Source organism: Conger conger, chromosome 15 (assembly GCF_963514075.1).
Source record: "Conger conger chromosome 15, fConCon1.1, whole genome shotgun sequence".
Taxonomy (NCBI): Eukaryota; Metazoa; Chordata; class Actinopteri; order Anguilliformes; family Congridae; genus Conger; species Conger conger.
In genome coordinates, this window is record NC_083774.1 from 40,205,017 (window position 1) to 40,219,364 (window position 14,348).

General features: G+C 47.7%; 1 protein-coding gene across 1 annotated transcript in view; it reads right to left on the reverse strand.

Annotated features, from left to right (window-relative positions):
• The window catches only part of LOC133111132 (uncharacterized), a 248,977-nt gene that overhangs the window by 72,301 nt on the left and 162,328 nt on the right, over nt 1-14,348 (reverse strand). The window contains exons 4-8 of the mRNA XM_061221278.1: nt 13,979-14,071; nt 9,825-10,010; nt 2,538-2,603; nt 1,287-1,581; nt 479-1,170 (exon numbers count right to left, since the gene is read on the reverse strand). Of these exons, the coding sequence (XP_061077262.1) occupies nt 479-1,170; nt 1,287-1,581; nt 2,538-2,603; nt 9,825-10,010; nt 13,979-14,071 (1,332 nt within the window). The remainder of the gene's footprint in view (nt 1-478; nt 1,171-1,286; nt 1,582-2,537; nt 2,604-9,824; nt 10,011-13,978; nt 14,072-14,348) is intronic.

The following is a 14,348-nucleotide window of genomic DNA, read 5'->3' on the forward strand; positions in this document are numbered from 1 at the left end:
AAATGGTTTGAGGGTGAGCCAGATTGCGTTTGAGCTGAGAACGAGTGGATAAATGAGATGGGCTGAAAGATCAGGCTGAAGTGCTGGTGAATGATGGATAAGGAGACAGAAGAGTCTTTAATAAGTAACAATAGCCAGCAGTGCTTCAGAGACACAAACCAAATGATAATGAGGTAAGAAACCTCATATTGCATATCAAAAACACACACATGCTTAAAATACCTGCGTAAGTAAACACTACCCATCCCTGTAAACAACATACAGTATGAGCCAGACACAGGACAGCAGGGACACACGCAGTATGAGCCAGACACAGGACAGGAGGGACACACGCAGTATGAGCCAGATACAGGACAGCAGGGACACATACAGTATGAGCCAGATACAGGACAGCAGGGACACACACAGTATGAGCCAGATACAGGACAGCAGGGACACATACAGTATGAGCCAGACACAGGACAGCAGGGACACATACAGTATGAGCCAGATACAGGACAGCAGGGACTCATAGAGGATAGAGTCAGAGACACAGGACAGCAGGGACTCATAGAGGATAGAGTCAGAGACACAGGACAGCAGGGACTCATAGAGGATAGAGTCAGAGACACAGGACAGCAGGGACTCATAGAGGACAGAGTCAGAGACACAGGACAGCAGGGAGTCATAGAGGACAGAGTCAGAGACACAGGACAGCAGGGACTCATAGAGGACAGGGCCAGAGACACAGGACAGCAGGGAGTCATAGAGGACAGAGTCAGAGACACAGGACAGCAGGGACTCATAGAGGACAGGGTCAGAGACACAGGACAGCAGGGAGTCATAGAGGACAGAGTCAGAGACACAGGACAGCAGGGACTCATAGAGGGCAGAGTCAGAGACACAGGACAGCAGGGAGTCATAGAGGACAGAGTCAGAGACACAGGACAGCAGGGAGTCATAGAGGACAGGGTCAGAGACACAGGACAGCAGGGAGTCATAGAGGACAGGGCCAGAGACACAGGACAGCAGGGACACATAGAGGATAGAATCAGGGACACAGGACAGCGGGGAGTCATAGAGGACAGAGTCAGAGACACAGGACAGCAGGGAGTCATAGATGACATGGTCAGAGACACAGGACAGCAGGGAGTCATAGAGGACAGAGTCAGAGACACAGGACAGCAGGGACTCATAGAGGACAGGGTCAGAGACACAGGACAGCAGGGAGTCATAGAGGACAGAGTCAGAGACACAGGACAGCAGGGACACACAAAAGGTCCAGTGACTCACAGGAAGGACCTGACGTCGAGGCCGCGGTTGCGGATCTGCCCCATCATGTGGTCCCAGCTGCCAGGGTTTGTGTGCAGGTGGCCCCCCCTGGCGCCCCTGCCGGCCCCCCGCGCCCCCCTGGGGGCCCCTCCATGCGGGGCCCCGCCCGGCTGCAGCTGGCCCAGGCTCTGTGAGGTGGGCGGCGGAGCCGTGTGCGGGAGGGGCTGCTGCAGGCTCTGCTGCCGGAGCAGGGTTCGAGGCCTGGGGGGCCCGGAGGAGGGCTGGTGCTCCGGGGCTGTGGGGGCCGAGGAGAGGGATGGATCCCCAATGCTGGAGGGGCACAGGAGCAGGGAGAGGAAGGAGCGGGACAGGGGCCGGTGGCAGTGGCAGGGGTGTGGGCGGGGCAGGAGGCGAAGGAAGGGAGGGGCCAGGAGGAAACGGTGGGGTGAGGGTGCGGGGTCAGGGGGAAAGGGGGCGGCAGGACAGGAGGAATTGAGGGGGGAGGGGGAGGGGCCAGAGGAGAAGTGGGAGGGGTCAGGGTAGATGAAGGATAGGGGGATGTCAGAAGACAGAGAGGAGAGAGGGAACAGAGGGGTGGAGGGAGGGAGGGAGGGGCAGACGAGGTTGAGGAAGGGGGGAGGGCAGGAGGGAGGGGTGGGGGGAGAGGGAGAGGGGAGGGGAGGAGGGGAGAGGGGAGAGGGAGAGGGGAGGGGAGGAGGGGAGAGGGGAGAGGGAGAGGGGAGGGGAGGAGGGGATAGGAGGAGGAGGAGAGAGAGAGAGAGGAGGGTCAGGCAGCTGCAGTAGCAGCAGTAGCAGAAGTAACAGTAGAGCCCACAGTTGGTCTGCAGAGCCTGTGAGTGCATCATACGTGCTGCATGTGTGTGTGCAGCTGCGTGCGTATGCGTGGGTGTGTGTGTATGCACGGGCGTGCGCGTATGCGTGGGTGTGTGTGTATGCACGGGCGTGCGCGTATGCGTGGGTGTGTGTGTATGCACGGGCGTGCGCGTATGCGTGGGTGTGTGTGTATGCACGGGCGTGCGCGTATGCGTGGGTGTGTGTGTATGCACGGGCGTGCGCGTATGCGTGGGTGTGTGCAGCCGCCAGGCGCCTGTCTGTCCATAAGTTTGCGAAGATCGAATCTGTCCGGAAGTTTGCGAAGATCGAATCTGTCCGGAAGTTTGCGAAGATCGAGTCTGTCCGTAAGTTTGCGCGGAGCGAGTCTGTCCGTAAGTTTGCGCGGAGCGAGTCTGTCCGTAAGTTTGCGCGGAGCGAGGTCCGTGCCCTACGAGTGTCTGCGCAGCTCGGGCGAGAGCGGGCCGGTTCTGCAGCGGCCGGGCCGGCCCAGCTCTGCTCTGCGGGAGGCGAGCGTGCCGGGGCACGTGACTGGAGCCGTGCCGCACGCTAGCCACCCTTCTGTGCGTGTGCGAGATCCTCATCTTCCCGCCCTTCCTGCTCCTTACTCTCCCGCCTAAGTCTTTCGCTTCACTCCTCCGTCTAAGTGTGACGTGTCCCTCTCTCTTTTCTCACTTTTAAACACTCAGCTGCCCTCTGGGGAAGAAGAGTCAGCCAACCAACGTCCAGCTCTCGCTTTCGGTCTGCCTGTCAGTGCATCCGCCCCCTCCCTGTCTCTTTTCCTTCCTCATCTGTCCCAGAATGCCAGTCATCCCCTCTCTCCTCAGTCCTAAAGCGCTCTGTTTAATGCTCGTATGCCAGAGCATAGACTGCACTTTGTTTGACTGCCCGTTTCGGCATTTGAACCTCGAGTTATTTCTCCGTCACAATTTACCGGAAAGGGGATTTATCTGCTCCAATTTCAGCAGGGCCGTATCGCAGCACCACAATGTTGCCCAGATTATGGAATTTGCGGAACTAATTATCGCATATAATAACTGTCACTCCACAAATATGAGCGGCTGATTCTGCAGTGGGAATTATGGGACTCTATGACATGCCACTGCACAGACCCAGGCTCATCATGCAGTCCCAGGGAAGCATCACAGCTGAATTACATGCTGGGTTTTCACACTGAAACATGAGGTGCTATACCCAGCAACACAGACATCTCTCCAGTTGAAAAAAAAAAAAAAGATGCTAAACAACTCTCAGGAGTTGACAGCTACCAGAGAGCATTTAGCACAGATATGTATCTGTCCTGTTCTTGCCTTGCGGTCTCACTCTGAATGTTGCTGTTTTGGCCTCCCTCTGGCACAACTTCTGTTAAAAGTCAAACTTTAACCCAAGTACCAAAGAAAGAAAAATAGAGAGTTGGTGAGAGCACGGTAGAATAAAAAAATAAAAATAAAGCAACAGTGAGAGATAATTTTTTTTTATAAACTTTATTCCGTACAATTAAAATAAAAACAAAACAAAAAATAAAGAACAAAATAACAATTAGTAATGATTAATAATGATTCCAAGAAAGACAGAAAGAAGAAACAGAGTGATGGATGGTGAGAATAGGTGTGAGATGTGTATGTGCGCGCACACACACACACACACTCTCACACACACACTCACACACACACACACACACACACACACACACACACACACACACACACAAGACGATGTCACTACTTTCGACGCCTGAAAATAGGATCTAATTATAGATGAGATGGGGGAGCAGAGAGAGAGGGAGAGAGAGAGGAAAGGTGAAGAAGCAAAGAAGTGAAAGACTGGAGGGAAAGAAGGAGGGTGTGAGGAGAGGTGCAAGGGGAAGGTGTGAAATGGAAAAAGAGAGGATCTTCACAAACCCACGGGAGGTGTCGTGTCACGACCGGACCACACAAACACATCTCAAAAGGCATGGCGTCACGACCGGACCACACAAACACATCTCAAAAGGCATGGAATCACGACCGGACCACACAAACACATCTCAAAAGGCATGGCATCACGACCGGACCACACAAACACATCTCAAAAGGCATGGCATCACGACCGGACCACACAAACACATCTCAAAAGGCATGGCGTCACGACCGGACCACACAAACACATCTCAAAAGGCATCACTCCTGAAGTCCACCCCTTTTCTGACACCATGATGTCAGCGCTCCCTAAAAACACATGGCGGGGGCACTGTTTATTTCTCTGTAATTCCATGTCTCCCCTATACAGACCCTGAGCACTTCCTCCTTTGAATTCCATGCCATTACTGTAACTCATCCTTCTCGATATTGCTGTTCTCTGTTCCAGGTCCACACCTGTAATCCTACCTGGACACTTCAACCTTCCAAGAGTTAGTTCTCCAGTGTTACCTCACTCCTCCAGCCCTTCACCCTCACCCTGTCCTCATCTCCTGCCGCCTTCAAGACTGATAACCAGCTAGACCTTGTGTTCACCAGGAGCTGTTCCACTCCCCGACTCCCAAATTTTTCTCAGTAAAAACCAGTGCATATATCATGCGTCTTACCCACATAAACTGTTCACCACCTTCTCTTCGCTCCTCATCCCTCCCCCTCTCTGCAGATTACTTCCTGTCCCTATTTGAAGGCAAGGTGGCTAGAACTCCTTCACTCATCTATTGATGCCACACACTACCCAAAGCACTCCCACTGCTGCACTGGCCTCCTTCACGATGCTGGAACCCACAGACATACTTCAACTCATCACAAATAATCACACAACTACCTATCTGCTTGACCCTATCCCATCAGCTTGTCTTCAGTCTATATCCGGTGAGCTTCTTCCTTATCGGTCTTACATTATTAACAGCTTCCTTGCAAGTGGCAATCCTCTGACATTTGGAACTATTGACTAATGTCATTACTGCCTTTTCTGCCTTAAGCTGTACTTAACCAACTTTTCTTCAACAGCGCATTCAGCTTGACCCTCACCAGTCTGGCTGATCAGGACAGTCAACTGTGACTGCTCTCCTGGCTCTGATGGAGGCACGTGCCACTACAGGATACGGTCAACAACCAACTCCTGATTTCCACCCCAGCTGAGATGAGCATTTATGGGACTGCCCTCTCTTGCTTTGCTTCCTGTTTAGCAGATTTGTCCAATCAGGTCACAGGTCTCTGCTCATCCCCTTCTCAAAGGAGTCCCACAGCCTCTGCTGTTTTCCATTTCCACCAAATATCTTTCATCAGTAATTGCTTGGTCTGAGTGCATCTAACTTTTCAGCTAGTCCATAGACTTACATACACTTATGTAATGTTATCATTAGTTTGTGTCATTGAGAAACAATTTACATGGCTACAAAATTATTAATGGTGAAAAACATGTCACATTTCAGGTCTGTCTCGCCATGTTTTATGTTTATTCATGTTGTCTTAGTCACGTAGTGTCTTCATGTATTATGTTAGTCTAGGTTCGTCATGTTGTTTAGTTATGTTTCGTTACGATTTATTTTCTTGTCATGTCTAGTTATGTTTTCGTACGATTATATTCCTGGTTATGTTTAGTGGTTATCGTCTTAGTTTCGCTTTGTGTCATGTTTTGATTTATGTTTATTGTTACGTTAACTGGTCACGGTTTATGCATACACTTTTACATGTTTTTCCGCAAACCTTGCGTTCCGCCTTTTCTCTCTCTCTCCTTCTGTCATTCACTTCCTAATTGTTTCTATTTGTCTATTTACTAAAACTACTAACGCTAGATCAGGATTGGGTAGAGACTAACAAACTAATCATGTGTTCATGTTACCTTACGTTTCCCGTGCATGTCATTTACTAATTTACTAATGCTAGGGCAGGATAGGTTTATTACTAACGATTACTAATCTCCTTGTTAAACTTGTCATCCATCGCACCTGTTTTCCATTTCCTTGCTATGCTCTAACTAATTGTCTACACCTGTCTACACCTGCATTTATAGCCCAGTCGCGCAACTGTTCACTGCGAAATTGTCTGCCTGTTTTCCACGCAACTCTTGAGCATTTACTGTTTTGATTACACGTTACGATCCAAGCCTGTTTACCAACCATAGTTTATTGATTTCTGTTTTGTGACCATCGTTTGTTTTTTGACTACGTCCTCGCCTACCGTTTTTGTACTTTTGCCCCGCTGATTGTTTCATGGTTTCGACTCCCGCTTCGCCCACGACTACGCCTCTGCCTGCCGTCCGCCTGTTCATCTGCCCCGCTGACAGCTCTCCTGCTACCGGACCTTCCTGCACGTCTACCGACTACGAGATTGCCTCTTCCCTCGGCACCGTGCTTTTTGTTTGTTTTATATTTGTTTGGCTGGATCTTCGTGTATGGACTTTGCTTGTGTTTACTACGCTCCTGGGACTCGTCCCGAATAAAGCCCTAACGGGACTTTATTTAACTATTGTTTCTGAGTCGTGCATTTTGGGTCCAACCCCCACGCACCCGTCTCAAAACATCATTGTTGTTTTTTTCACATTTCCAAAATCTAGCCGGAGAGGTGGGTGTGGTGGATAGCTTACCTGAACTGAATAATGTTATCATTGATCCTGTTAAGTTAGCAAGCAGGACAGCCAGCAGACAAAGTTTAAGACTTTGTACCACCGGAGCCATTTAAGAGCTGCTGTTATGATGGGTATGTAAGCTAGGGGTGAGTGAGTAGGGCATGACTGGTATCCGTTTCTATATACCAGTAAACCAATTAAATTACCGGTCACTCATTCCTCATACTCGGAAGTGTGCGTGGCATAACCCGGAAGAGGTGTCGTTTAAACAGTCCCGTCACAGTTTTTACATAAAATAAAGCAGATACAAATCACCCAAATAACACCGTAAATCACAAACACTTGTGTGACCAGCGACCACACAGAGGCAATGGAGGCAATACACCTCATTCAATACACTGGGCTCACATGGATAATCGGTATATGTTTCAAAATAAGTAAATTCAGAACAAAACTGCCCCAGGTTGCTATCGAGTGATGTCTATCCATCACCCACACTACAGTACAGTAAACCTAAACTAGCTACCAGCCACTAACGTTACAATACACAGGCTTATTTCAATTTAGGAGCTAAAAATGTATTCATTGATGATCATTAAAACACTGTATTTACAAGTACAATTGATTTCTATAGCAACCCCAACGGATAATGCAGTGAGTCTGACCCAGGTAGAACCCTCACTCCATACAGCAGATAATTTAGCTAAAATAGAATTCTGTGCTATACATTCATGTAGCAATAAGCCAACAGGCTCCACCAAGATAAGCATTTAACGTTATAGTAGACCAGCTGGAGGCACTGAGTAGTTAAACGTAGGTGGAGAATGGCTAGACATTTCAGACATCCTCACACATTAAAGTGTGTTCAGACCACTTCAGATCACAGGTAATTTGACCAGAAAAATTGGTAAGACATAACAAGCTCACTAGCTAGCTAGCTACATTAACATTATAGCAATCTAAAAAAATCCACCGCAACATCACCACAAACAACTTCCACAGCAAATCAAGCCGATGGCAATCGCCCACACGTGTCACAGCACAATCCCAGTACCTAGCTAGCTGTTTAGAAGTGAATAACTAAATAACAGAATCACCACCGGAAAAAAGCGAAATTGACAAAATGTACTACCTTACCTCTAGATAAAATAATGTCTATATCCACAAAATCGTGACCACATCCTCCATCCTTACAATTAACTTGGGCACTTTTAATCCTGGATCATTTATATCTAAAGTCAGCTCTGTACTGTAGCTTGTTTGAAGCACATGGCTTTTTATGTGTTTACAACGGGTCATGTCTTCCCCATTGGCAGCCAGTCTCTGGACATGCCAAATGAGGAAAATAACAGCAGGCGAGAGTTTTACTGATCTAAGGGGATGGCATTAATGTAATGTAATGTAATGTAATGTAATGAACCAGGTAGGAACTGGCTTATCATGAAACAGTGTTAACTTTATGTTAGGCATTCTTCTCTGATGTGCAGCCAATGTAAAAAATAAATAAATGAAGCAGGCCCATTCTTGATCGATAATGAATCCAATTACTCGTACAACATTCATATTCCGAAAAATGTCAATAATAGTTCCGAGTACTCGTCTGAAATGGATACTCGGATCACTCCTAATGTAAGCTTATGCAGTCAAGGCATGTCTGTTTTTTCATTAGTAAATTAATATACATTTTCTTTCACTTTTAAACATATTTTAGTGAATTTGTACTGTAATTTATATTTGTTAATACACTACAGATGTGGGTTACACTGCTGAATATGCTGTATATGTATTTATATTTATTTGCATATAGTATCTGTGTGTGCATGTGTACAAGTAGCACTAGCTTGCATCACATATATCCCTCACTGGATTTTAACACATATTTTTGAACATTGAAAATGTTGAATGTCTTTTTTGCATGGCCAGTCAGAGCATGAATAGTAGGGTGTGAATCATCGCTTCCTGTGCGGGTAAGAGACCGCCACAATATTCTCAGGCCACTCACTCCTTTCCCAGTGTCTACCCGACACCTGATTGGGCAGTGCCCCGTTTGCCCCTGACCTGTCATTCGCTGTCTGTCTCTCACTGTGCTGTCTGTGGATTGGGTCCCCCATGCTGCAACAGCTTAACACGTGGATTGGCGGCAGCTGCGTTACTATTATTAGTCAACTATTATCAGTCCAATCTTGGCCGGAAAGGGCCGGTGCAGGATTTTGGTCTAGCTCAATAGTAATAGAATCTGATTCCACCAGCTAATTGTGGTCTTCGGTCCAGACATTTGGCTCATTCCAATAACTTATTTTATCTGTCCTCCTGTCCTCGGACCTCATGGGACCCAGAAATTCATATTCCAATCCGTAAAATACCTCTTGGAGGTGCAAGGAGCAAAGAGTCTCCCGGAGGAGGCTTCAGCGAGCACACAGGAGTGCATCCTTTGCAGGAGTCTGTTTTTATATGTGTGATATATAAATTATCCACCTCTCCACATCCGACACCTCCATGATTGACGTCACTTCAAACTGAAGGTTGACTGAGCAAGGATGTTCCATTTGCCTGATAAATGTTGCCTTGGTCCCTCGGCCCTAAATCTCATCCTTGCATCCTAATCTTACGTCCTCCTTTGGACGGCACGAGGGAAGGACAATAAAATGCAAGAAAGAAAAATAAGTGATTGGAATGAAGCCTTTGATTTTTACTTGTCCAGTCTGATTTTGATTTTAGACTGGACACCACTTGCTCCTCTTGTATGCTGTTCTAACAAATGGTATAAACCACCCACATTATCCTCTCTCTGACCAAGTTACTTACTCCCATGTTTCTTCAGTGCTGCCTGCTCCTGAGCTCCAGGTAATTGTAGTTGGTATTGCTAATGGGAGTTTCTGCTTCCATATAACAGCATGTCTGGATGGATTGTCTCAAGATCACTGAATCTGAATGTTTTTGCTTCAGAGTAATCAGGTGGATTGATGACCTGTGATTACGTACCCATCCCCTCACTGGAACCACTTTTACCCCACAACCTTCTCTCGACATTTCGCCAACCTTGCTTCAACATTCCCCCAAGTTTCCTCCAATGTTTATCCAACATTTCCCCAAGTTTCACACCAATGTTCACCCGATATTCCCAAACTTTCTCAAACATTCCCCAACATTACCCAACATTACCCCGTCATTCCCCATAGCCCTTCCCTACTCACCTGCTGTGCCTCAGGCTTCCAGACTGCACGTGGCTCTGGACGGTCTGCCATCGTCCCGTTCTGCCGCTCGCTGGTACTACGCTGGTCGCACCATCACTGTGATAGGGCCCTACCCCGCCCTCAGCCCCGCCCCCTGCCCCACCCCCATCCCCAGCCGACGCCCCCCTCTGACCAGACAACGCCCCGCTGAGGAGAGACAGAGGGAGGAGGGGAAATGGAGAGAAACGTGTAGAGTGACAGGGCAATCAGCCAATCAGCATGGTATAACAGCCCTGTTGTAAGCCGCACAGCCAGGCAGAGAGGGGAGGGGCAGGTGCTGATTGCAGTTCTCCAGTTCACAGGAAGGTGGAGCCAGAGTTATCAGGAAGGCAGGCTGGCCTATGGTATGGGGTTAGCTGGGAGTGGAAGGGCTCACTGGAGGAGTTTGCTTGCATACTACAGAATGCACTGACTGTCTATGCAGAATGAACTGGCTATGTCCTGAAGAGTGTAACTTTTGATAAGGAGATACCCATGAGTACAGTACAGTACCCTATATATAGCAAGCATTGGATGATGTCCGAAAACATCCTGCCTTATGTAAAATGGGCGCCAGGTAAGAACAAAGCCACAGGGCTTTGAGCCACTGAATCCTGGCCTGTGTGTGCCAGTCTGTCTGTAGCGAGAGGAACAGAATGTGTTGACCACACCAGTGCACCAGACCTTGAGTGTGCTAGGGCTTATGATCATGGAGGCTACCACCAGGGGGCAGCACAATAGCTGGCGCTCATCAGTTTGGGCACCTCTACAGCATAATCATCTAGGCCATCTACAGCGTGGTATCCAGCCAAGAGGGAATATGTGCAAAAATGGTGGTGGGTGGGGGAGGGGGGGGTTGTGATCAGTAGTAAAGAACAGTACGGTGGTGCCCCCCGGTGGTAACAGTGTAGGCCTTCTTTGAGTCTCATTTTAAGAACTCTTCAGTCAGTGTGAAGAATACGATTTAAACACCGGAAAAAGTCTACTTTATCAGTTTGTAGTCAGTTTTTTTAATGGGAAATTCAGTTCCTCATCCTAGTTGGTATGTCCACTGAGGTTAATATCCTGCTCCCAAGTAACCCAGAACAATCAGCCTCAAATAAAACATGAGGTTATGACAACAGGTATGAAATGCATCATACCTTCCATTGTAAGAACAGAACTCTTAAGATGGCATGCAGAATAATCCACTGAAATCCAGCCAATGGGCACCTTTCCAAGGAGCAGTTACACTGACCTCAAGGATAATGGGTTAGCATGAAGTTATTTTTATGGTGACACAGTTAGTGGGACTGGGTTAGTCTTATCCTTGTGGTCAGAGAAACTTCCACTTGAGAAATGGTACTTTCCTGAGAAATGGCAGTAGACCTTCAGGTTTCATAAAGTACATCAAACCAATCTTCATGTTAAATTACACAAATTGTGACTCCAGCTTAACTTTTTCATTCTACTTCCATTCATAAATCAGATGTAAGTGTAAGTGAAAATCTGATAGGGATCTAATGATTCTCACTTAATGTAGGCAGAGACTGTTTAATATCGACTTCTTTTCCCATAGGCCTAGAATGACCTTGTCACAGCTACTTTAGCTGAGGATTTTGTGAGGATCTGATGCTGCCATCTTAAATAAGCACTCTTGAGCCGTGTTCAAGGAGACACATCCTTCCTATAAATAATCCAGCAGTTTTCCCATTCCCACACTCATACTTCTAAAGACATGGGGCCCATATTCATTCATGGCAGCATTTACACTTTTGTTTATCATGCGACACATATCCGATATTTCTTGACAAATCCGACACATTTCACGATTGTGGTCTGAATACAGGATACTAGATATTGATTAGAATTGCCCAAATCTGAATCACACGATGAGGTAGTCTGGGTTGGATTCCAATTCAGCACTTCCTCCTGACACATAGCATCCCATAATAAGTGTGGGAGTCGGCTGGTCATCAGGCTGGATGGAACACTGAGTGCCACAACCAGGAAAAATGGGATCTAGGCCTAAGCACAAAGAATCTGAAGATGATATGTTACACATGAACAGACCATCACATATCCCGGATAAACGGGTGTCAGATTTCTCAACCGCATCGGATATGAGTGTGAACAAAGCCCAACTGCACCATGGGACATGAGCACAGTCATCACTGTGGTGGGAGTGGACGGCAGGTGGGATCTCCAGAGTTAGTGTTCAGCAGGTCACGTGGGATCTCCAGAGTTATTGTTCAGCAGAGTTCTCCACGCCTGGCCACCCTGGACAGTACCAGAACCTCCGACTGCACCCCCACCACAGTGCACGATATGGGCCTTCCAGTCTTTAGAGAGCAGAACGTCAAGGCGAAAACTCTTTGGATTAAGAAGGTGAGCAGGTCGGTTTAGGAAGGTTAACCGGGAGGATGGTTAATAGGAAGAGCCAGTCAGCCCGGGAGGGAAGCTAGGAAGGTGCCGAGGGTGATTGGGAGGGGAAGTGGACATGATCCAATGCAGGGATGCACTGATGCACAGGGAAGCCATACCATGCCCAAGTCCAACGGTCAACCCTCCGAAAAAAACCAAGAGAACATTCCAAACAGAGAAAAGGGAGAAGGGCTTTGAAGTAGTAGGTTAGGTGTGTGTGCGTGGGTGTGCACATGCGTGTGTGAATGTGGTTGTGTGTGTGTGCATGTGTGCATGTGGGTAAGTGTGTCTGTGCATATGCATGTGTGTGTGTGTGTGTGTATGTGTGTGCGAGCGTACGTGCATGCGTAAGCATGTTTGTGTGACTGTGTGTGTGTGTGTGTGTGCATTTTTGTTGGAGATGAGGATTGCCCGTCTCCATGGTTGTACCCCATGGGTTACAGGTGAGAAAGTAAACATTGGTGTTGGGGAGATCAGCAGGGGTGTAGGGACTTTGGGGGCCACAGGGGGGTGTCTGAGGTACGTGTGTTTTTGTTTGGGAAGGAGCCCATAGGGGTGTTTCTGAGGTACGTGTGTTGCTTTTCAGGAGTTTTGAGCAGCAGGACGAGAAAGAGCTGGCCTGGAAACAGAGAGAGGATTCAGCTTTGGCTTGATAGTCTTCAGCATCTCAGTCATAAATATGCAGTACGTGCATGTAGCCTTGAGAAATACATGTCCAAACATTGTTTGTGCCTACCCGTGAGTATGAACAATGACATTTCCACTAATTGGATGAAAATGCCTTTGTGGGGTTGAATTCACATATGTCTAACTGGTGGCTTTTTTAATCATGCAATTTCTGTGGTTATCTTATTATAAAGTGAGGCAAGGTTATACGATATGCGATATTCCTACAAAAACACTGATGCAGTACAGTCAAGACTGGCACATGTGCATGCTACAGTGCAGTAAAGATTTTACCCAAATGTCCTGGTAATGTTGATGCTTGAGGACAGGTATGTCATCTTAGACACAAAGTTTACCAACATATCTTAAATAGGCCTGTATCAATGTTTTATGTGACAGGAGCTAACAAGGTTTGGGTTTTTTGGGTGACTGAAGTTGAATTGATCTTGAATGAATCTTGCCATGCATTGCAAGAAATAAATACTGGCAAGTTACATCTCTACTAAACACACAATGTGTCCAGTGTTAGAAACAGCACCGGCAGGAACAGGGCTGTCCTCCAGACGTCATACGGTCTCTGTTTACAGGGAGAAGGCCGCGGCACCAGGGATACTCACATCTGGCCCTCGCCTCCATTAGTCCTGCTGCTTTTCTTCTCCAACCCGGAGTTAATTGATTGATTAGTGCCACTGATTGGCCTCGCCTGGTGTCCCAGGTTTAAATGAGTCCGGATTTAAGTGGAGGAATAAAAGAGCATTAAGGCCCGGAGGACTGGCCGTGTGTATCCCTGACCTACACCAGCAGGGCTACGAGGGCAGCCGAGGACAAGAAATATTACTCCAAACTCGCACGCCCCGTGATCGATTAAAGCCACATATGCGTGTTCATCTGTCTGCATGTGTTTATCCTAAAAAAGGAGGCTTATGCTAATACTCGTATTCCTCTGAGAGAATATCTTGTTAGTGTGCGCGGGCCTAATGCAGGCCAGCTCTGAGCAGAGAGAAGGCTCTTACCGTGCGTGACAGAGAGTCACTCGAGTGATGGGCGAGGGACTCCATTAGGAGCACAGGGGGACATGATTAGGGGAGTCTAGAAGCTCCGTCTGCTGAACAGTGCTGCTCTCATTGCTATTCCAAAAGTCTCTGTCTAGATCTCTGTGGCTAGAGAGAGACAGGTCAAAGCAAGTCAGCCAATCACAGCCATCCTAGTGGGAGGTGGTCAGTCTTCTGTAGAAACAGGGAGTGGCCACAGAGCTCTGAGATTATAGTGGGAGGGGCCTGTGTTCATGGGGCTATAGCTGCAGTGAAGGGTTACAAGATGGCATAAAAGGGACACTCTAAAACAGGAAGCCCAAAACTGACAATGGGATGCATTTTAATGATAATTTGGGTGAGGGACCAAAGGAAATGGGCATGGCTATATATAAATGTCCCTCCC